General features: G+C 42.5%; 1 protein-coding gene and 1 pseudogene across 1 annotated transcript; one reads left to right on the top strand and one right to left on the bottom strand.

Annotated features, from left to right (window-relative positions):
* Nucleotides 1–836: 836 nt before the first annotated feature.
* On the top strand, nt 837–15,737 carry CD180 (CD180 molecule). Its single transcript, XM_059417999.1, has 3 exons — nt 837–1,069; nt 8,349–8,515; nt 12,516–15,737. Exons 1-3 carry the CDS (start codon nt 977–979, stop codon nt 14,242–14,244), a joined length of 1,989 nt encoding a protein of 662 aa, XP_059273982.1. The 5' UTR covers nt 837–976; the 3' UTR covers nt 14,245–15,737.
* On the bottom strand, nt 4,425–6,256 carry LOC132027932 (fatty acid-binding protein 5-like; annotated as a pseudogene).
* Nucleotides 15,738–21,763: the final 6,026 nt, after the last annotated feature.

The following is a 21,763-nucleotide window of genomic DNA, read 5'->3' as shown; positions in this document are numbered from 1 at the left end:
GGGGAACCATAACGCCAAGCAGCGCCTCTGATGTCTGGAGGGAGCTCAGTTCAGCCCAGTGAGGAATGGCTGAACTTTGACTTTCTTTAATCATTCCCCCATCTTGTGTCATGATGAGGACAACTGCAATCCTGCTTGAAGCTATTTCTAAGAAGAGGTAGAACCAAGGCTGACATCCTTAATCCTGCCCTCCCCCCCGGACTGCCCCATATACAGCAGGGTTCCCTACTTCCCCAGATTGAAAGGGGGAAAAAGGGGGATTCCATTCCCCCTGAGCTGCTGTATTCAGCCTGAACCACAGGGTCAAAGGATGGATGTGTCATCCTCCCGTACCGAGACCAGAGGCAGGAGCAACCAGGAGGCCTAGGCAGTCGTGGAGAGGGGCCTTGTCCCCTCCTGCTCCAGTGCCTACCTCCAGCAGGCCCCGCCTCAGAACCTGGTCCTTCCCTCTGCACCACCCCCCACCACCACCACCAGCATGCCACAGCGCCTCTACATGGCGCTCACCTAGGACAGCTAATGAAACGGCTTCCTTTGTGAGGCCAGCTTCCTGCTTCTATGGCCTCTCTTGTGGAAAGGGACCAGAAGCTGTTGGAGGTAGCCAAACTGTTGAAGCTGGCCTAACTCAATAAAAACCATCACACTGAGAGTCCGGGTGACATGCACCAGAGGGGTGTTCAACTGATTCATGCTTGCCAGGAAATGCCCTGGACCATTCTGGGGCTGGGTTCTCAGCTATTTTTGGCAAGGATTGGTGGTATGCAAAAGGAACTTCCTCTTTTTCTTTCTTTTTTTTTTTTTTTTTTTTTTTAGCACAGACCTAGCAAAAACTGAGCAATCAACAGCATTTCTTATTCCCATATCACCCTTCTGAGCATCTCTCTGCCTGCCGAAATACTGAGGCCACTATACTTGGATACCATTTCTCCGCTCCAGGCACTGGATAAGCCCACCAAGCTGGGGTGGCCTCATTCCAATGATGGCTCCCCATGCCAGCTGCTTCTTACTGGCGGTGGTGTTTTCTATGAGCTGTAAAGCCATCACCTCCTTGAATCAGATGTGCACTGAGGTGAGTCTGAACTGTGTGTCTTTATCTAGATTAAACTACCTGGAAATTGTGAGATTTGACAGTCCTATCTGAGCCTTAGTCTCTCAATATCGACTGTCTTTAAAAGGGTGACACGGGAGGCGCCTGGGTGGTTCAGTGGATTAAGCCGCTGCCTTTGGCTCAGGTCATGGTCTCGGGGTCCTAAGACCGAGCTCCATATCGGGCTCTCTATTCGGCAGGCAGCCTGCTTCCCCTGCTCTCTCTGCTTGCCTCTCTGCCTACTTGTGATTTCTGTCTGTCAAATAAATAAATAAAATCTTTTTTTAAAAAGGGGGGGGGTGACATGGCGGGTGGTGGTTTTTCTTTAGAGTGAAGGAGACATAGAGCTCCGCAAGGGGATGATCTGGAAGCTTCTTCACTGGAAGAAGTGAGGGTTTTCCTCCTGCAAACATTTCCCTCAAAAGGATCCTAACTGGGGCATAAGATACCAACAGGGGCTCAGGGCAAAGGGCAGCCCTCCAAACATGCGTCCAGCTTGGAGGTGCTGTTTTTCCACCTCCTAGCATACGGTCACTGCCACAAACTGCTTTCTGGTGTCCTGGAGATTAGTGAAGATGGCCTGTGCCAGGTTTTCGAGCACAGAAAGATCACTCTGAACGAGTCTTTCTCCTCGCATCGGACAGCCCTCCATCTGTTTTGTTAACCCACAGGAGTAATACTGGAGAATAGAGCCAGATTGTATCTTCTGTTTTGCCCCATAACAATATTTACCAACTTGTGGGAAGTTCTTGGAGAAGGCGGTGAGAGACATAAAGGAGAAGGATCTGTCTCTTGTCAACTTCTAAAGTGCTTCAACCTCTCTCCTGCTGAGAAACTTCTCATGATTCTGGAAACCAGAAGTCTAAGATCCAGGTGCTGGAAGAATTACTTTCTTCGGAGACCTCTCTCATGAGCCTGTAGATAGCCACCTTCTCCCTGTGTCTCCACATCGTCTGGCCTTTGACGTATCCGTGTCCTACTGTATTCTTCTCCTAAGGATGCAAGTCATACTATATTAGGACCTATCCTAAGGATTTCATTTTAACTAAATTACTTCTTTAAAGACTCTCTTTCCAAACAAAGTCACATTCTGAGGTACTTGGGTTAAGACAACTGAATGTGGGGGCAACACAAATCAGTCCACAAAAGAAGGCGTCAAGGAAGAGGTTTTTATCAACCCCAGAAGGCTACCTCCCCATCATTCAAGTTGGAAGGCCAATTACACACAGGTCACCCAATTTGCCCTGCCCTCCCCCTCACCTTACTTTCCTCTTGTGTTCTCCTCTCCAGTTTAAGCAGAATTAACCACGTCCTGTATATGTGCTCCTGTGGCGGCCATTAGCTCATCAGGCCCTAATCTGAAAACAAGGCTTTCGTTTTGCTTTGAGTTTAATAAATCTCTTATTGAAGTAGAACATACATGCAGAAGGTCCCCCAGTCCTAAGTGTACAGCTCCCTGAGTTTTCACCCAAGAGAGCACATCCATGTGACCAACACATAGATCAAGAAACACACATTCTCAGAAGCCCCTTCATGACTCTTTCCAATCACCAGCCCCCAGGGGCATCCAGTACTCTAACTTCTATGACCAAAAAATGATTTTCGTGAATTTCATATACAGGAGACCACCTGGTCTGTACTCTTTGGTGCCTGGCTTCTTTTGCTCAGCATTAAACATGTGACATCTACCAAAGATGCTGCATAGAGCAATCATTTGGTTTTTTAATCACAGACTGTATATTTTGTATTAGTGTATTGTGGTATTCTCTTGTATTAGAGAACCACTATTTATTTATTCATTCAGCTATTAATGGCCATTTGCCTTGTTTTCGATTTCTTGGCTATTGTAAATGCTGCTGCCTTGGACATTTATATCTATGTCTCTAGAAAACAGATGTGCAAATCTTGATTAGGTGTATACCTGGGTGGGGATGTATTTGGTCATAGGGGATACATGTATTTAATTTCAGTAGATATTGCCAAAAGGTTTTCCAAAGGGCTGGTACCCAGATATACTCACGGGCAATGTGTATGAGCTCGGATTGCAATGTATCCCAGGAGCCTCACTATTGTTTAAGAATGTTTGCCATTCTGAAGGATGGTGAGTAGTGTATTTACTAGGATTTAATTTTTATTTTCCTGATGATTAAAGTCAGTACATTTTCAACTTCATTGGCCATTGACATATCCTTAAGTGTGAGTGTATGTGTGGGGGGGGGGGTGAGAGAGAGAGGGGGAAGTGCTTCTTCTAGTCTTTTGCCCATTTTCCCTTGGATTATTGGTCTTTCTCAAATTGATTTGTTAGGGCACTTTAAGTATTGTGGATATAAGTCCTTCATTAGATTGCAAATATCCTCTCCCACTCCATGGCTTGCCTTTCCACTTTCCTAGTGATATCTTCTGATAAACAGAAGTTCTAAATTTTAATGTAGGTTAATTTATTATTGTTCCTTTATTTTCAGTGCATTTCTGTCCTGTTTAAGAAATTTCTGCCTACCCCAAGGCCATAAAGATATATCCTATGTTTTCTAGAAGTATGCCTGGTATTTATTGCTGTTGCTTGGTTTCCTTTTTACATCTATGGTCCACACTGAATTAAAATATTTCAAATATTTTATTTCAATATTTCAAACCTAGATAAGTTCTAAAAATATAATGAACATCCATAAACACTTCATGTGGAATCTTCCATTGTTATATTCTACATGTTCTCTGTGTGTGTGTGTGTGTGTGTGTGCTTACATCATAAGTAACAAAATTAGAGCCATTACCAGGTATTTGGAGGCTGACAAATGTGCAAAGCATAACTAGAATAAGTGTCCTGTGATCTGAATTCTGATAACACTTTAGATGAACTCTTGAATAATTACTTTGAAGTGTAGACACACCTCTTCATTTCAAATGAACTCATCTTGGCTACCCTGTCCCCTCAAAACTACGGTAGAAGGCAGTCCTTCCATCCTAGGGAGGGGTGGAGAGTGCTTAGTAGAACTTCTTTCTTTCTTTTTTTTTTTTTTAAAGATTTATTTATTTATTTGACAGAGAGAGAGATCACAAGTAGGCAGAGAGGCAGGCAGAGAGAGAGGAAGGGAAGCAGGCTCCCTGCTGAGCAGAGAGCCCGATGCGGGACTCGATCCCAGGACCCTGAGATCATGACCTGAGCCGAAGGCAGCGGCTTAACCCACTGAGCCACCCAGGCGCCCCAGTAGAACTTCTTTTTAGGAGAACTCCAAGTTCACAAGTTCGTACATACAAAGGCTTCTGAAGAGTTGTCAATAACATGATGTTGTGATGATCCAGTGAAAGGAACTCCTCTTATGAGTGCTCAGCCTACATTATCTCATTAATCCTTAGGACCCGCAAACAAGGTTATCCCCCATCTCTAGCTGGGGAAAAAGAAGGCTCAGAGAACACAGTTAAGTGGTTGAGAGCCGGAATTTGTCCGCCAGACAAATAGAAAATGAACTGCATATAATTGGGATGCCCTTTGCCTGGAGGTGTCAGGTAGACCACCAAGCTTTAGGACTCTGCCCTTCTGGGAATATTTTGTTTTATTTTTAGAGGGCAGCTGTTACCCTGGGATTTGATACAGTCATAACGCTATCTCTGGGTAGAAAAGAGTGAAAAATGGAGGGAAGGTCAGTGTTCGGCATCCCAGACTCCTCGCGCAGGGGGAAGCTGGCCACTGTGTGTGCCGAATGCAGACAAGACATTCGTTGGAAAGGTGGGAGTTGGCACCTGGGGAAACTCAAAGGGTTCAACATTAGAATATTTCAACACTTTCGACAAGAGAAAATACAGTGGGATAGCAGGAAGTTAGAGCTACAGCAGAAGGCGGCAAAATAAGATCTTGATTGAAAAAATGCAAATGAATACCTGGGCGGGAAAGGGAGGGCAAACACCGATGCAGCCCTTGGAAGTCCTGATCTGTGGAAAAGGCACAGCTCCGGCAGGACGCTAGAGACGGAGTGGGTGGTGCAGGTCCCAGTGCACATGGGGTCCTGAGTAAATGCCTCACGTCTGGGCAGTGGGGGAGGCCTGGGACAGCAGCTGTGTAGGCCCCATAGCCTTGCACAGCCCTGCCGGCGGCAGGAATTCCCAGCAACAAGCTACCCATCTGCTACGGAACCAGCCAAAGCAGGAGTGAGGAGGTCATTTGCCACAGTGACCTCGCACTGAGGGCTAGAGAAGGAGAGCTGGTTTCATAAGAAGTGCTCACATGGAACTCAGAGGAACCACAGGGGCTGCACGAGCAATGAGGTGTCTGCCTGGAGAAGCACTGAGCGCGTGTCCCTGGCAGCCAGCCCCACCCAGGGGCAGAAGGGCCATGGCCCCACCGTATTCCCTTTCTGCCTCCTGCTCCTTCCCTCTCTCTTGCATTGACCTTCTACAGTCCCGGAATCCTGCGCTCTGCTAATCACACTCTCACAAAGTTTCCACATGGATCCTGACAGCGAAAAAGACACAACTTCATTCACATAGTATTTCTACCAAAAATGTATAACCCGAATCAAATCAGGAGGCAAGATACGACCCCAAGCGACCCCATTTATTTGCTAACCAAAGGGATGATCCTAATTAAATCAACACTTCGAAATAGTTGCATGTAAAATGTTTGTGATAAAGATAACTGAACACAGTAATGGAAAAAGAAAAAGCAGTATGGAGATTTGCTCATTGAACTGGGCTTGTTCATCCTCACAGCTAATTCCTATCCAAAATGATGATGGAATTTTTACTCTACTTTTTCATAGACCCGAGTACAGGTGACATTGTTCATGACGCATTCCACCACTAATTTCCCATTTTCCAATTTTCTTGTGATTGTGCTTTCCTTCCCATCCCATTCCTGATGTTGAACCAATGCGCCGCCGTCTGTGAAGTTGCAGACCGTCAGTTTTTCTGCCATCAGCTGTAGTTTCTTCAAACTTCTCTCCCACGTTACATGAAAACTGGGTTGTTTTCAAAGTGCTCTCAGTTTTTATGGTGAGGTTTCTGCCATCAGAAGAGATGATACAATCTGGTTTGGCCATTGCACCCACTTTTCACAGAGCCATTCCCACTCCTACTTCCTTCATGTATTCGTCAAAGCCTTTGCTCTCCACTAAGCGCCATCTTCCTACCAGCTGCTGAATGGTGGCCATGGTGGGCGCGGGCGGGCGGGCCGAGCGAGCTACGACCCCAAGCTTACATTCTGTAAGATACGAGGCTGTGTTAGTTATAAATAAAATAAGATGAAATAAAAATAAAATAAAAATATATATCTCAATGCTATGAGAGACAACAAAAGGCTAAGGAATTTTCTCAGACGAAAGGAGCCTAAAAAGCCATGAAAACTAAATGCAATGTGTGAACTTGGATTAGTAAAACAAAATTACTATGAAGGACTATATTAGGACAATTGCCAAAATGTGAATACAAACTCTATGTTGGACAATAATATCGTATCAACGTTCAGTAGTCTGAATTTGGTAATGGCACCGTGATTACAGAAGAGATGTCCTTGTTTTTTGTTTTGTTTTCCTAAAGATTTTATTTCTTTATTTGACAGAGAGCACAAGTAGACAGAGGCAGGCAGAGAGAGAGAGAGAGAGAAGCAGGCTCCCTGCTGAGCAGAGAGCCTGATGCAGGACTCGATTCCAGGGCTCTGGAATCATGACCTGAGCTGAAGGCAGAGACTTTAACCCACTGAGCCACCCAGGTGCCCCAGAGATGTCCTTGTTCTCAGGAAATTGAGGGGTAAAGGGACATGATATCTGCAATTTACTATCAACAAAAAAGAGGATGAGAAGAGTGAGTGTGTGTGTGTGTGTGGGTGCGCATGTGTGTGTGTGTGCGTGTGCTTCCTGCCTTAAAAAATACAACAGACCAGAGCACCAGGCTTGCTCAGTCGGTAAAGCCTGCGACTCTTGACCTTGGGGTTGTGAGTTTGAGTCCCACTGTAGCTATAGAGACTACTTAAAAATAAAATCTTTAAAAAATATATGATAGACTGCAACAGATTTAACACTGCTTGAGTGATTGCAGAGCACGGGGCGCTCCGAGCCACCATTCATATAGTAACTGTGATCGCACAGGAGTGTGAATATGAAAACCAAAGGGGAGAGGATGGGTGTGTGTATGCAGCTTAGGACATTTTCCAAAATGTGCTTGTTTTTTTTAAATTCTCTTATAAGCTGAAATTCTTGTCATTTGTCTCTTTCTCCCAGGAATCAAGGGCAGAATTCAAAATACTTGGCTCCCATGGAACCTAGGATGAGGCAATCATCTGAACTTAAATGCATGGCTGTTCCCCAGTGCTGGGGTCTGGTATCAGTAGCTTGTGGTTCCAAAGATCCAGAAATGAGTCATGCTTCAAAGTTGCATAGTCTCATGACCTACGGGCTATGCCACCCTGCTAGTTTGTTTACATTGTGTCTTAAGAAAAAAAAAATTCTGATGTAGTGTTCAGTGATTCATTAGTTGCATATAACACCCAGTGCTCATCACACCACGTGCCCTCCTTAAATATTATGAAAATTTCTGAGCAGATACAGAAGTCGTTAGTTATAAAGAATGTCTGTGAGTATATATCTATATTCAACAATCATCATTATTTTGCCTATTGATTTCACCTAACCATTCCTCCCTTCCTTTTTTCCCTGAGTATTCTAAAGGAAATCCCCAACATGAAGTCATTTTACCCAGAAATACTTCAAAAGGCTTCTCTAAAGAATACGAACATTGCACTTATAATCAACAAAACTCACAATTCCTTAAGATCTTCTAATATGCTATCCTCAAGTTTTTCTTGATAGTCCATAAAATCTCTTTTCCTAATGCTTTATTTGAATCAGAAAAGGTAGCATAAAATATGCAACATTCTACATACCATATACATGTACTACGTACCATGTAGGAGCATTCTGTACCTGGCTTTTTACACCTGACAGCATACCTGGATATCACTCCATGTCAGCATGTGGGGGTTTTCCTCATCCTGTCTTCATCTGCAGAAGGTTCCATCTTGTGAATGTACTGTATTTCATTTAACAAGTCCTGTATTGATGAATAAGTTGGTTATTGCCTATCTTTTGGTATCACAAAAATTACAAAAATGACTATAGCAAATAATCTTTTGCATGAGCCACTTTGTGTCTTTGCAGATATTTATTTGGTCAAGATCACTAGAAGAGAGATTGCTGTTCAAAGGATAAATGTAATTTTGCTAGTCGATCAAATTACCAACTCTGTTAGGAATTTACATTGTTTCTCTCATCAGAAAGAAGCCAACAGCACATATAACTGTGAAAATTTAGGTCTCACGGGAGTTCCTGACACTCTACCAAATACAACAGAATTTTTGGAATTTGGCTTTAATTTCCTACCTACACTTGAAAATACAACTTTCAGCAGACTTGTAGATCTGATCTTCTTGGACTTAACCAGGTATGTATCTGAGTTCCTCGTCTGTAGCTGATATTTTACTTATGTAATAACACAACTTGCATTCAAATTGTTTCCAGGATCTTCTTTTGGGAGCGCAGGGACACTCTATCTATCCTTCAGGTTTACTCTTTCCCATGAAATGTTTTTATGCAGGTGAAATGTAATATTTTTAAAAACCCAGTCAATAGAGAGAAAAGTGGCTTATTTTCAAAACTAGATTGCATCAGCAGTGTTAAGAAGTTCTAAGGAATACTGATTAAAAAAAAAAACTAGAAAACAAATCTTGTATTATATCAGATACCATAGTTTATATTGGGTGATGACATTTTAAGAAAAATTTATAGGAGAGACACATAAACTACTAACTTTTCCCCCCTCTAGATTGAGAAAAGAGTTCCATTATTTAATTTTAGAAGCAAAATCAGGATTCCAAATGCTGAATCAGGTTTGTGAACCAGTGGGCAGAAGTATCACAAGAAAAAAAGGGAAGAAACCAGAAGGGAAATACAGCATGCACGGGTGCGCGTGTTCATGCCTGTGTGTGTTTGTGTATGTGTGTGTGTGTAAGATGGGAAAGGGCTTTCCATGTAGATGGGGTCTACACTGCTTCAGCAGCTCTCTTTCTTTGGTGTCTCAGCCTGAGCGTCTCCAGAGTGGCAGAGCCTTCACATCCCCAAGCCTATTTCAACTTTATAACTTTATTTCAACTTTGTAACTTTAATGCTGAATATTATTTAACCCATGTTCAATGAGGAAATGGAGGCTCAGGGAGACTCTGTGAGTTTGCTTAGGGTCACAGAGTAAGGGAACTAGGACTCTTCTCTCCTGACTCACAGTCCAGATTCCCCCAGAGAACCCCAAGCCACCTCCACAGCCAAGATTCCACCAGCTGCCTTGCAGTATGTCACTGAGACAAAGCCTTGCCTTTTCAGACAGGGACAGAGATCGTTCTACTACCTACCCTTTGTGCCCTTGAGATATTTACTTTCCCTCTACCTTACCAGTTCTCACTTTTAGATGAAATGAGTTTGACCACATTTCTAAGGAATGCATGGGGCCAGGATAGCTTGTCCAGCTAGAACCCTCTAGGTTTCCTCTTCTGTTATTCTCAAATGGTGATACGGATAGGACCTCGTACTTTCTAAACACCCTCTCCTTAGCTCTGTCCGCCCTTGCCTCTCATAGGGCCACCAGTCAGACACTATTTTTTATTACTTTAAATAGCCACTGGGTTTGGGGGGTTTTTTTGTTTGTTTGTTTTGTTTTGTTTTGTTTTGCTTTTTAATAGCTCTATCAACATGTTTTCTGTTTTTTTTTTTTTTCTTTGCTTACTCTTCCATCTCACTTATCAGACTTTCTCTTGGAACAATTTCCCGTTTTTCCTGAGGTACATAACAATTTCTTTAGTGAAAGTCTGCTAGTGGTCAACTCCCTCGGTTTTTGTTTTTCCAAAAATGTCTTTATTTCACTCTGATTCTTGAAAGACAGTTTCTCCTGACAAGATTCCAAGTTGGTAGTTTTTTTTCTCAGCCCGTTGGTGCTGCCGTTCCGTTCTCCCTTGGTTGCTGCTAGATAGTCACCTGTCTGTGTAATCACCGTATACATGCAGGCAATCTCTCCTCTCTTGGTGTTTCCAGTAGTTTTTCTTTGCCGTCAGTACTCTGTAATATCAGTGTTACACTGAGTAAATCACTGGGCTTCTTGAATCTGCAAGGGGTGTCTTTCATCAATTCTAAAATATTCCGGCTGTTATTTGTTTGCAACTTGGCCTGCTCCCATTCACTCTTTCATCTTCTCTGGATCTCCGATTTGATTTATACTGCATCTTCTCATCCACCCTTCATATATGTCAATATGCCCTTCTTGTTTTCCACCTCTTTGGGTTTTAGACTATATTCTAGGTAATTTTCTCACATCTACTTTTAGTCCATTAGTATCCTCCTCAGCTTTGTCTAATCACTTGGGTAAACTGTCCTTGGTTTTTCAATTTCATTAACTTCCTACTTCAGTAAATTTCAATGACTTCATTTTATAAATGTATCACATCAGTTTTAATAAGTTTTTCCTTCATCATATTATTGGTTTATACTGTTTCCTTTAAACATATCAAACACATGTTTGATAGAAATATATGTATTATATATTCTGATAATATATATCAGATATATCACATATTCTTTATAAATCATATATATATGTTATCAGATGTACCTCTTAATTCCAGTAAAATTCTGTTTGTTTTAACCTGATTCTGTAGAACATTTTTTAAAAGGATGTATTTATTTGCTTAAGAGAGAGAGCATGAGCAGGAGGGACAGAAGGAGAGGAAGAAAGAATCTTAAGCAGAGTCATGCTGAGCACAGAGCCTGACACAGGGACTCTATGCCATGACCCTGAGATCACAACCTGAGCTGAAACCAAGAGTCTGATGCTTAACCGACTGCATCACGCAGGCCCCTCTCTAGAGCACTTTTTTTAAAAACTGACTTTGACTAACTAATTCCCTTATGTCTTGAGTAAAATGTTACTTTGAGCTTATTTATCATTTGAAACTTGATGCAAATCATTGTTTAAAATACTTTCCTGGAATTACACAATGGCATTATGGCTATAGAAAATAAGCCTATATTTTTTGGAGATGCATAATAAAATATGTACAGGATATCTAGGATCTAATTTAAAATCATTCAGGAGGAAGATGGAAACAGAAGAAGCAAAGAAGTGTATGTGGCCAAATCTCAAGAACCGTTGCCACTGTGAGATAGATGTATGAAAGTTTATTGTACTATGATCTTGACTTTTATGTAAATTTGAAGATTTTCCATATTAAAAATTAATTAAGTAGGTATATTACTCCCAAAGAAATTTCTGTTTACTTCTGCCAATTACCTGAAGTCACTATCATCCTGGAGTTGCTTGAAACTCAATTTTCTACACGAGCTTCTTTTGGGTGGTTCACAGACAGAGCATCAACTCAGGCCACACTCCTCAGGAGTGGAAGCTTGTAGTTTGAGAATCTCAGAAGAGACTTCTCTCATTATTGTTGTTCCATCCAGAGCTATGGCCAAGAAAAACACATATCCCCAAGATCACACTCTATGAACTTTTTTTTTCAAGGTCATCCACCGAAAGAATCCTTTTTGAGGGTCTTGGTGGTTTACAGGTTTTTGATAGGACCTCCTACCCTGCTTGGACCCCAACCTTTGTCTCCTGTCATGGTGCATATGGCTTATCACAACTCAGGCTCTAAGCCACCAAGAACTGGCAGACATTGGCAGATATGACAAAGCTAGCTCCAGGGCTCACTTGTTCCTAGGGATTCCAACTTTTTCTAAGGAAATTAGAATTCTAAGGAATTTCCTTCTTGATCTCCAGGGGAGTTATGTGTGTATGTGTGTGTGCGCGCGTGCGCACGCGTGCGCATGCACGTACATGCCTACACCTATGTGTACATGCATAATCCAGTATTTTCAGGTGCAATACCAGGATGAAAACTCGACTGTTCCATATTTCTATGGAGCATTTTCATATGTATCATTTGACTAACAACTGTTCCTCAAAGTACCCACCATTTCTGTACTTTATAGACACAACAAAAGAGGTTGAGATAAGTTGTGATTTGCCTAGAATGAGATACATATACTACATATCATGTTATATATAACATACTGTATATTACTTAAATAGTAAATAGTTGGATTGTGCCTACAATCAAACCATTAATTGTTCCCTAGAGTCCAAACACAAACCTCAAAGAGTTCAATCCAAAGGGGCAAGATATCCAGAAAAAAATTCTACATCAAAGTTTTCAGAATTGAGGCTAGCCATTAATTCCACAGGTGATCTGTTGGTACTTAAGAAAGTTTTTTATGTTTTATTTTAAGTAACAACATATAGTGTTTTTACTAAACACAAAAGATGGTTCTATTAATATAGGTCACTGTGACAGAGTTTTTCTTTTTTCCAATTAATTATTGTTAAATCCTATTACCTTTTCAAGGTGCCAGATTAACTGGGTACATGAAGATACTTTTCAAAACCATCATCAATTGAACACAATTGTGCTGACTGGAAATCCTCTGATATTCATGGCAGAAACCTCTCTTAACGGGCCCATGTCACTGCAGCATCTTTTCCTAATCCAAACAGGAATATCCAATCTCGAGTTTATCCCAAGTCAGAATCTGGAAAACTTGGAAAGCTTGTATCTTGGAAGCAACCATATTTCCTCCATTAAGTTCCCAGAAAACTTCCCAACCCAGAATCTGAAAGTTCTGGATTTTCAGAATAATGCTATACACTACCTCTCCAGTGAAGACTTGCATGCTCTGGAGAAGACCACCAACCTAAGCCTTAATTTCAATGGCAATGACATTAAAGGCATTGAGGCTGGAGCTTTCCATTCAAAAATCTTCCAAAGTTTGAATTTTGGAGGGACTCTTAACTTGTCTGTTGTATTAAAAGGTCTACAGAACTCCTCTATTCAGTCTCTCTGGCTGGGGTCATATGAGGACACGGATGACCAAGACCTTACTTCAGCCATGTTTGATGGACTTTGTGAAATGTCTGTTGAAAGCATCAATCTGCAGAAGCAATATATCTCTGATATCTCATCTACTACATTTCGGTGCTTCACTCAACTCCAGGAATTGGATCTGACAGCAAATCACTTAAATGAGCTCCCCTCTGGGATCAAGGGGATGAAGGCTCTCAAGAAATTAGTTCTCAATGTAAACATATTTGACCAATTGTGTCAAATCAGTGCTGCCAGTTTTCCATCCCTTCTAGACCTCTCTATCAAAGGCAACAAGAAGAAACTTGACCTCGGTGTCGGCTGTTTGGAAAAACTAGAAAATCTTCAGAAACTTGATTTAAGCCACAGTGATATAGAGGCTTCTGACTGCTGCAATATTCAACTCAAAAACCTGTCCCACTTACAATACCTAAACCTGAGCTACAATGAGCCTCTTGGACTCCAGAGTCAGGCGTTCAAAGAATGTCCTCAGCTAGAAGGTCTAGATTTGGCATTTACTCGCTGGTATGTTAAGGGTCCACAAAGTCCTTTCCAAAACCTCCATATCCTACAGGTTCTGAATCTTTCTCACTGTCTCCTGGATACCAGCAATCAGCATCTTCTAACAGGTCTGGTGGATCTCCGCCATCTAAATTTACAGGGGAATCACTTTCAAGATGGGAGTATCTCAAAGACCAACCTACTTCAGACCTTGAGGAGCTTGGAGATTCTTATTTTATCCTCCTGTGACCTCCTCTCCATAGACAAGCAAGCATTCCAGAGCCTTGGGAAATTGAGTCACGTTGACTTAAGCTACAACAACCTGATGGGCAATAGTATTGATGCTCTTAGTCATCTTCAGGGAATCTACCTCAATATGGCCGCCAATAACATTCATTTCATCCCATCTCATCTCCTCCTCACCTTGTCCCAGCAGAGCACCATTAATTTAAGTCACAATCCCCTGGACTGCACTTGTTCGAATATTCATTTTATAACATGGTACAAAGAAAACCTACAGAAATTTGAGGGCTCGGAGGACACCAAGTGCGCAAACCCTCCGTCTTTAAAGGGAGTTAAGCTGTCTGATGTCAAACTGTCTTGTGGGATTACGGCCATGGGCATTTTCTTTCTTGTAGTATTTTTATTCTTGATTGCCCTTCTGCTCATTTTTTCGGTTAAATTCCTTCTGAGGTGGAAATACCAGCACATTTAATGCTGAACGCTTCTAGAGATGTCAAGTCAATATGTTTATGAAAATGCCTGAAGAAAGGGAAGAGTTGTCTGTTCCTTTTCAGCCTGGCAGACTTCTCGGACTGGTTCCTGTAGCTGGGCAGGGATTCACTGTGCTTCTCTGAGTCCTAGAGCTAATGAACCTTCCTGGAACTTAAACTGACTAGGGCTAGGGGGCCCAACAACAGCTGTGAGAGACCCAGAGCCATTTCTTCACATGGAAGGTGGTTGGAGGACCCTTGGCAGGGAAAGGCCAGGAGAGGAATGCACAGGAAGCCATCTCCCTTCTGGTTGTGGATACTCCTTGAAGCAGCTCCTACCATGACTCTAAGAGGAAATCAACTCCTCCAACTAGGCAGTGTGGACAGAGTTTGGCAGCCCAAACTCTGTCTCCCACAGCTTGGACATCATGCTTGGCTCTGAATCCTCAGTAAGGCATATTTACTTGAAAAATGTGTTGAGGATAAAGTCTCAAAGCTTATTTTAAATGGAAAAGGGGATACACAGCGAATTTAAAAGAGGCTGAGAAATGAATCTGACCTAAAATCAACCTCACTGATCTCTTTAATCCTTGGGTCTCTAAGCCTTCTACAAAGCAGCTAGGGTGTAAATAGCTACCAAAAAAAAAAAAAAAAAAAAATCACCCCCACTAGCCCCCCAGCTCCCAACGTCTAGGAGTTTTGCTCCATTGGCCACCCTCTCTTCAGAATCCCAGAAGCTCCTTCTACCTATCTGGGGCACTTGCTCTTATGTTATAAATCCTACCTTACACATGGGCTGTGGTCCAAATGATCTTCTCATTTGGATGTCTGGTCCTTAGAAGCTTCTTTCCCACAGGAGCTATGAAATAAATAGTGCTTCGGTTGCCAGGCCAGCTCTCAACACTCTATTTACCTGGGACAGCAATCAATATAGCACATTCACATTGAAAACTGGTGGAAAAAAGCATAGTTGTAAGCTAGCCTTCCAGAACAATAAGCTGGCTTACTGAGGTCCCAGTGAGGGTGGGGGTGTCAGCAATGGTTATACCAGTGGAAAAGAGAGGACAAGACTGTTGAATGTCAAGAGGGAGAGAGGACAGTGAAGAGGAAAGTGTTTTGACTTGAGCCTTACAAGGTACAAAGGGTCATTCTCATGTACAGCTTGATCTTCTGTAGTCTTCCTGGTAGACAAGAGCTGGAACCTGTTGCCCTTAGATGTTACATTTATATGGTCTTAAGTTCTGTAACTAATTTTAGGCTAGAGATGGTAACATAGAGTTATGAAAATCTGATTGGTTATCAAAATAACATTGATTAACGTTCATATCCAATGGGAATTGATTAGCCCTTCAGATGAGGGCATAAGAGTGTATCACAGTAACAAAGTAGAAACTTGGGGAGCAAGCTCTCTTTACCTCTGTATCCCTGAGAACCGCAGGAAAGACAGGAAATGCTGACAAAATGCCATAGACCTCTACTGCAAATGCTCTGTTAGCCTTGGGTTTTTTTTTTTTTTTTTTTTTTTTTTTTTTTTTTTTTTGTGCAGTCCTGCATGGGAGGCCCAGGTTTTTCAGAAGTTCTCCTGGGTGCAAAACTTAAGGGGGAAACCAAAAAATTCAGTAAGCAAGACAAAAACATTTTAATGCAGTATTTTAAAAACTTTAATGACAGAAATACATGGTAAATAAAATATAAACATTTAAAAAAACAGGATCCATAATAATAGTCCCATGCTGAACTATATTAGAGCCTGAGGCAAAAGGAAAAATCTAAACCTGACTTTGTTCAAAATTTTGATATTTTGCATTAGTTTTTTAATTTAATGTTGCATAAAATATTATCTTCATTACTGAGTTCTTTGGTGCTCCCTTAAATTTAGCACCCAGGGTGGGTGTCTCACTGTCATTACCCCGTTGCCACCCTGAGGAATGTTAGGAAGTAGGGATTCCCAACTAATTCCCAGGCCACAGTTCACCTAGGGGTCTATGAGTGGGCATATGCTATCTCAGTTTTACTCAGAAGTATCTGTCCATTTCCCCTCACTTTCTGGAAGTAGCCCAAAGTGTCCAAGAACTTACACCTTGTTCCCCATCCTCAGGTAACTTCCAACTCTTGGACTCCCAGGCATCCTTCCTTCAAAGCCAAGAGAGGGGGCAGAGATGAATGGGTACCTTATTCCCCTGAGCTCTAGGGAACCTTGACCTGACCAGCGAGGGCAGGCTGAGTACCACTCTGCTGATGAAATGAAATATCACACAATTAGCTGGTTTAATGATCTCAAATATCAGCGTTTGGGAAAACAGATGCCTGAAAAGGAAGCTTTCCTGAACTTTCCTGAGGGAACATTGGAGATGTTGTCATTTACATGTGTGTGTGGAAAGAGAAAGGAAGGGCTGGAAATATGAGGAGACTGGGCCTCACCTGTCATCTACCTTTCTTCCCTGGCTAGGATGGTGGGGCACCATTCTTAGAAGACCAGTTCGAGCCACCGTGGTTTGGTATTGATTGGCCTTGAGTATGGCAGTGACCAAGGCCTTTTTACACTGAGTTGTGGGCTCAGGAGGGACCTGATACAAAAGTGGATGGGGCTGCCTTGGCCAGGATCCGTCGGTGTGCAGAGTGGGGGCTATTCTGTTAGGAAGCCAGCAGCTTCCTAACAGCTGCTACAGGAAAGTCTCCTCATTCTGGGGACCTAGAAGCAAGGTTAGTTTAAGAGTTCAGGCTACCAACCTTCTCAAGTCGAGAGAGAGCACCCCTGCCGACTCCAGCAGCCCATGTGGCCCACTGTCGTGCTGGAGCCACGACTTAACTTTGACAAGTCAAGCGGGAAGGGAGCAGAACACACAGTCAATTTGTTTCATTGATGGTGTTCATTTGCTTGTAGCAAATTAGCTGATCAGCTCTGGAAGCTCTGGGAGATTTCCCTGGTAGTCACGGTGAAGATGCAAACACCCTGCTCCCTGTTTCCTCCCTCTCTCCCTTCTCTCTTTCTCTTTCCTTTTTCTTTCCTTGGGGTTCCTTACCTTCTTTCCTGCTCTCCTCCCCTCACTTTGCTTCCTTCCTTCTTTGCTGGTTTCATGCTTTCCTTCCTCCCTTCATCCATAACAGAGTATGGAAGTCCAGGCTCTCTGAATCCAGTCTAAGACAGAACCAAGCCACTGAGTTCCCTGTGCATTCTAGCAAATTCAGGTTCTCCAGGATTTAAGCTGAAGACACAAAATGTTAACTACTGACTTACCACTCCGTAGCCACACTGTCCTCCACAGTAGTTCATGTGGAAGAACAAAAACATAATATTCTGTTTGGGATATCCGTGATGCACATGGCATCACATGAAAGACAGTGGGGTCCTAAGGCCCAGCAAAATGTAATTGCCCATCTTGCTTTCATCTAAATCAGGCACGCGCCCCTTCCGTGTCATGCAACTTGCTATTCCATAACCGCACGCTGATCTAAGGCTTTGTGACAGTTCCTCTGTTTTAAGCAACAGTAAATTCACCCTGCAAAGTCAGAAAGGGAGCTTTTTTTGATAGCTGCTGTCAATTTTATTGCTTTATCCTGGTTACTAGGATAGAATCTGAAGACATGGTGTGTTTATTGGTTTTATGTATCGCATGTTGTTACCGCTCTGACAAGCTACTCCTATAAAAATGTGTTATTATTGCATGTTGTAGCTCAGTGAGCTGACCCTGCATTTCAAAGTGTACTGAAGCAAATAGCATTGAAGTCCATAAAAGCTGACTGGCCTCCATCACAGAGGACTCTTTGTGTGAGCTGCAACTCCCACCGTCTGGTGGCAAATTATACCTTTCCCGTGAGCCAGGGGCCATCATTGCTAACCAAACACAGCACAGACCCAAACACAGGCAGTATCTGTAGAATTCCCAGGCAGGAAACTCTCATCTCATTCCTACTCAGCCAATTCCTCACTAAGTATCATTTGCAGTTTTGAACTTTACAAAGTATGAGATAAATGGCTTTTAAATATTTTTTGTATAAGATGCAAATGGGGCAGCTGCCATGGTTTTCTCGCTTGAATGCTGAAGAAAAAGTTAGCTTGAGACATAGCAAGAAGGAATGTTATGAGTTCTAAGCAAGTCACAGCTGGGGATCCTGGGTGTTTAACCAGAATCAATTGCCTCGAAAGTTAAGAGTTAGAATGTTTCATAGGGAGAAGGTGAGGTTAGCTTGAAGGCTTCAAAGAATGGACCAGCCAGGTGTGGCTCCCAGATACTGGTTTATGGCCAGAATCATCTGGGGGATTACTTACCAAACAAATTCCTCTGCCTAACCCCTAGATGTTGGAATTGTGCTAGACTGGGTTTGGCTCTAGTCTCTAAGCCAAATGATTTCACGCATGCAAAATATCCTTCCCTAATCTTACATTCATCAATATAGAGCTGAGTCACATGTTAGGCTCCATGAATCAAATGAATTGAAGAACTGCTCAATGTTCAATAATGGGAATAAGGGACTAAGGAGCCTTCAAACCCAAGAGCGAGACATCCCAGGGCATGCAGCCTATTATTCTCTTGCTACAATTGCCAGGCCACAAGACTCTGTTGCTAAACTCTGGTGCTCCCCTTACGACCCTCCACCCGCACTCCCATTCCATCCCTTCTACTTACAGTATGACATCATTTATTGAATAATGCTGGTCTTGAGAAAAGAAAGAACTAATCTACGGATTATTTTAAAAAGTCATTACTGTTCACGAAAAATTAAACAGGGAATTTCACTGAACTCTCATCTCCCCAAGTTGAGATATTCTCTAAGCATGTGACTGTTCAAGACAAGGCATTAGATCCCACAAAAGTTGGCAGAGGACAAGGGCCACCTTGGGTCTCCCTTTTTAGCTTTCTCTGATCTTTGGAAACAACCTAAATATTCAATAATAGATAAATGACTTAATAAGTCAGATGATGTGAACAAACTGGGAGATGTTCTACATTCTTGGGTGGGATAGGAACATTGGAAACTTGTTGGTATGACTAGGAGTTGGAGGAATACAACTTAAAAGGAGATAAAGGTTTATATCTATTAGTCAAGCAAAAAGAAAGAGCTGAATAATAGCATCGGTAGGGATGTGGGGTTATAGGGACTATGTGCATGCTTATGGACATAGATGGGTGAAGCCATTCAAGAACCCTGTGACAACAATTAGTCAAGTTAAATATGTGACCCACACGTTCTGCGAGGGTGTATTTCCCAAGAAAATCTCACATTTCCACAATATTTAGTGTGGCATTATTTATGGATGAGGATCTTCAAAGCAGTGTGAGTGTTCATTACCAGGAGAATGGGTAGGTACATGTGGAAGATTCCCACCATGGGTATTATACAGTCATCGGGAACAGTGGGTTATATATAGCTATGGCTGTGTATTGGAACATTAAACACACCGTGTCAGAGGAGGTCATCCATAGGACATGACTACTGGTTGACCCATGAGCTGGACCTGCACCATCAGAGGCTACACACGCCCTCCCATTCTTGGAATGGACATTCTACCCCCATTCCCACAATGCGAGCTGTTTGAAGGAGCAGTCTGCAGGGAGCCACGTGCTGTTGATCTGGATGGTACATGTACCTGAACCCTATTAAGAGGTCTGTATAAACTTGAAAGATTCTGGCACATGGATGCAGAGATCTACCTGTCTGTGGTCACCCAACACAAGCCTCATATGCAAGTTTCCTTGTTTATTAAACCTGCCACCTACCAACCTGGACTGACCTGCCTCTTCCTTCTGCCTCTCCTTCCTCTTCTGGGACAGGAGCCAGTTTGTGAACCAAACAGAGAGCTTGATAGGGGAAAAAAAAAAGCCCAAATGACACATTAACACAATCATTTTTAGACATTAAAAATACATGGATACCTTAGAATGGCCAAAATTAACAAAACAGGAAACAACATGTGTTGGAGAGGATGTGGAGAAAGGGGAACCCTCTTACACTGTGGGTGGGAATGCAAGTTGGTGCAGCCTCTTTGGAGAACAGTGTGGAGATTCCTCAAGAAATTAAAAATAGAGCTTCCCTATGACCCTGCAATTGCACTCCTGGGTATTTACCCCAAGGATACAGATGTTGTGAAAAGAAGGGCCATCTGTACCCCAATGTTTATAGCAGCAATGACCACGGTCGCCAAACTATGGAAAGAACCAAGATGCCCTTCAACAGACGAATGGATAAGAAAGATATAGTCCAGGGATGCCTGGGTGGCTCAGTTGGTTAAGCAGCTGCCTTCGGCTCAGGTCATGATCCCAGCGTCCGGGGATCGAGTCTCACATCAGGCTCCTTGCTCGGCAGGGAGCCTGCTTCTCCCTCTGTCTTGCCTGCCATTCTGTCTGCTTGTGCTCGCTCACTCTCCCTCTCTCTCTCTGACAAATAAATAAAATCTTAAAAAAAAAAAAAACCATTAAAAAAAAAAAAGAAAGAAAGATATAGTCCATATACACTATGGAGTATTATGCCTCCATCAGAAAGGATGAATACCCAACTTTTGCAGCAACATGGACGGGACTGGAAGAGATTATGCTGAGTGAAATAAGTCAAGCAGAGAGAGTCAATTATCATATGGTTTCACTTATTTGTGGAGCATAACAAATAACATGGAGGGCAAGGGGTGTTAGAGAGGAGAAGGGAGTTGGCGTAAATTGGAAGGGGAGGTGAATCACGAGAGACTATGGACTCTGAAAAACAATCTGAGGGGTTTGAAGTGGTGGGGGGTGGGAGGTTGGGGGTGGTGGGTATTAGAGAGGGCATGGATTGCATGGAGCACTGGGTGTGGTGAAAAAATAATGAATACTGTTTTTCTGAAAATAAATTGAAAAAATAAAAAAAAAAATACATGGATACAAAACCATACCTGTTTTTGTAAGAACACAAGAAGATAAACCAGTTAATTCACATGGCTGCCTAGTGGGTGAAAAGAAGTGTAGGGATAGAGTCAATGAACTCTGGCATAAACTGGCTGAGAACTGGAGAGCAAGACGACCCCAAGCGTCTGCCTCTGAGGCTCCCTGCCATGAAGGAAAGCAATACAGCACATCCATAAAATGAAATGCCACGCAGCCATTGTGAACAATACTGCAGAAGCGTATTTATAGATATTGAAATATATTTGTGATTTAATACTCATCCAGGGAGGTCGGCCAACATCATGTCCTCTGTTACTTAAGTTTTTTGAAAAAAATTAAAAACCTATATAAATTGAAGAATGACAGAACACCTGGTGGGATCACAGCAATTCCTTTTTCTTCATCTCTGTACTTCGAATCTGCTCCTATGACCATGTTAGGCATGGAAAAGTTTTGTCATTGAAGAAAGACTTCTTTTGTTTCTACAAACAAGGGCAAGAAGAATAGAGAGGTCACTGGTTGTGACAATTTACAGGAACTGGAAAATGAAGCTGCCTTTTCCTAAGGCTCTATGTGTTTCCATGAGGTCAGGGAGCCATAGTTGTTCTAAGGATGCCCGCGTGGATGGAGCAGGGGGCTGAGGAGCCGGGGCTCGCACTACAGG

Source organism: Mustela nigripes, chromosome 12 (assembly GCF_022355385.1).
Source record: "Mustela nigripes isolate SB6536 chromosome 12, MUSNIG.SB6536, whole genome shotgun sequence".
Taxonomy (NCBI): Eukaryota; Metazoa; Chordata; class Mammalia; order Carnivora; family Mustelidae; genus Mustela; species Mustela nigripes.
Note: the sequence above shows the minus strand (reverse complement) of the source record. Positions and strands in the feature narration are given on the sequence as shown.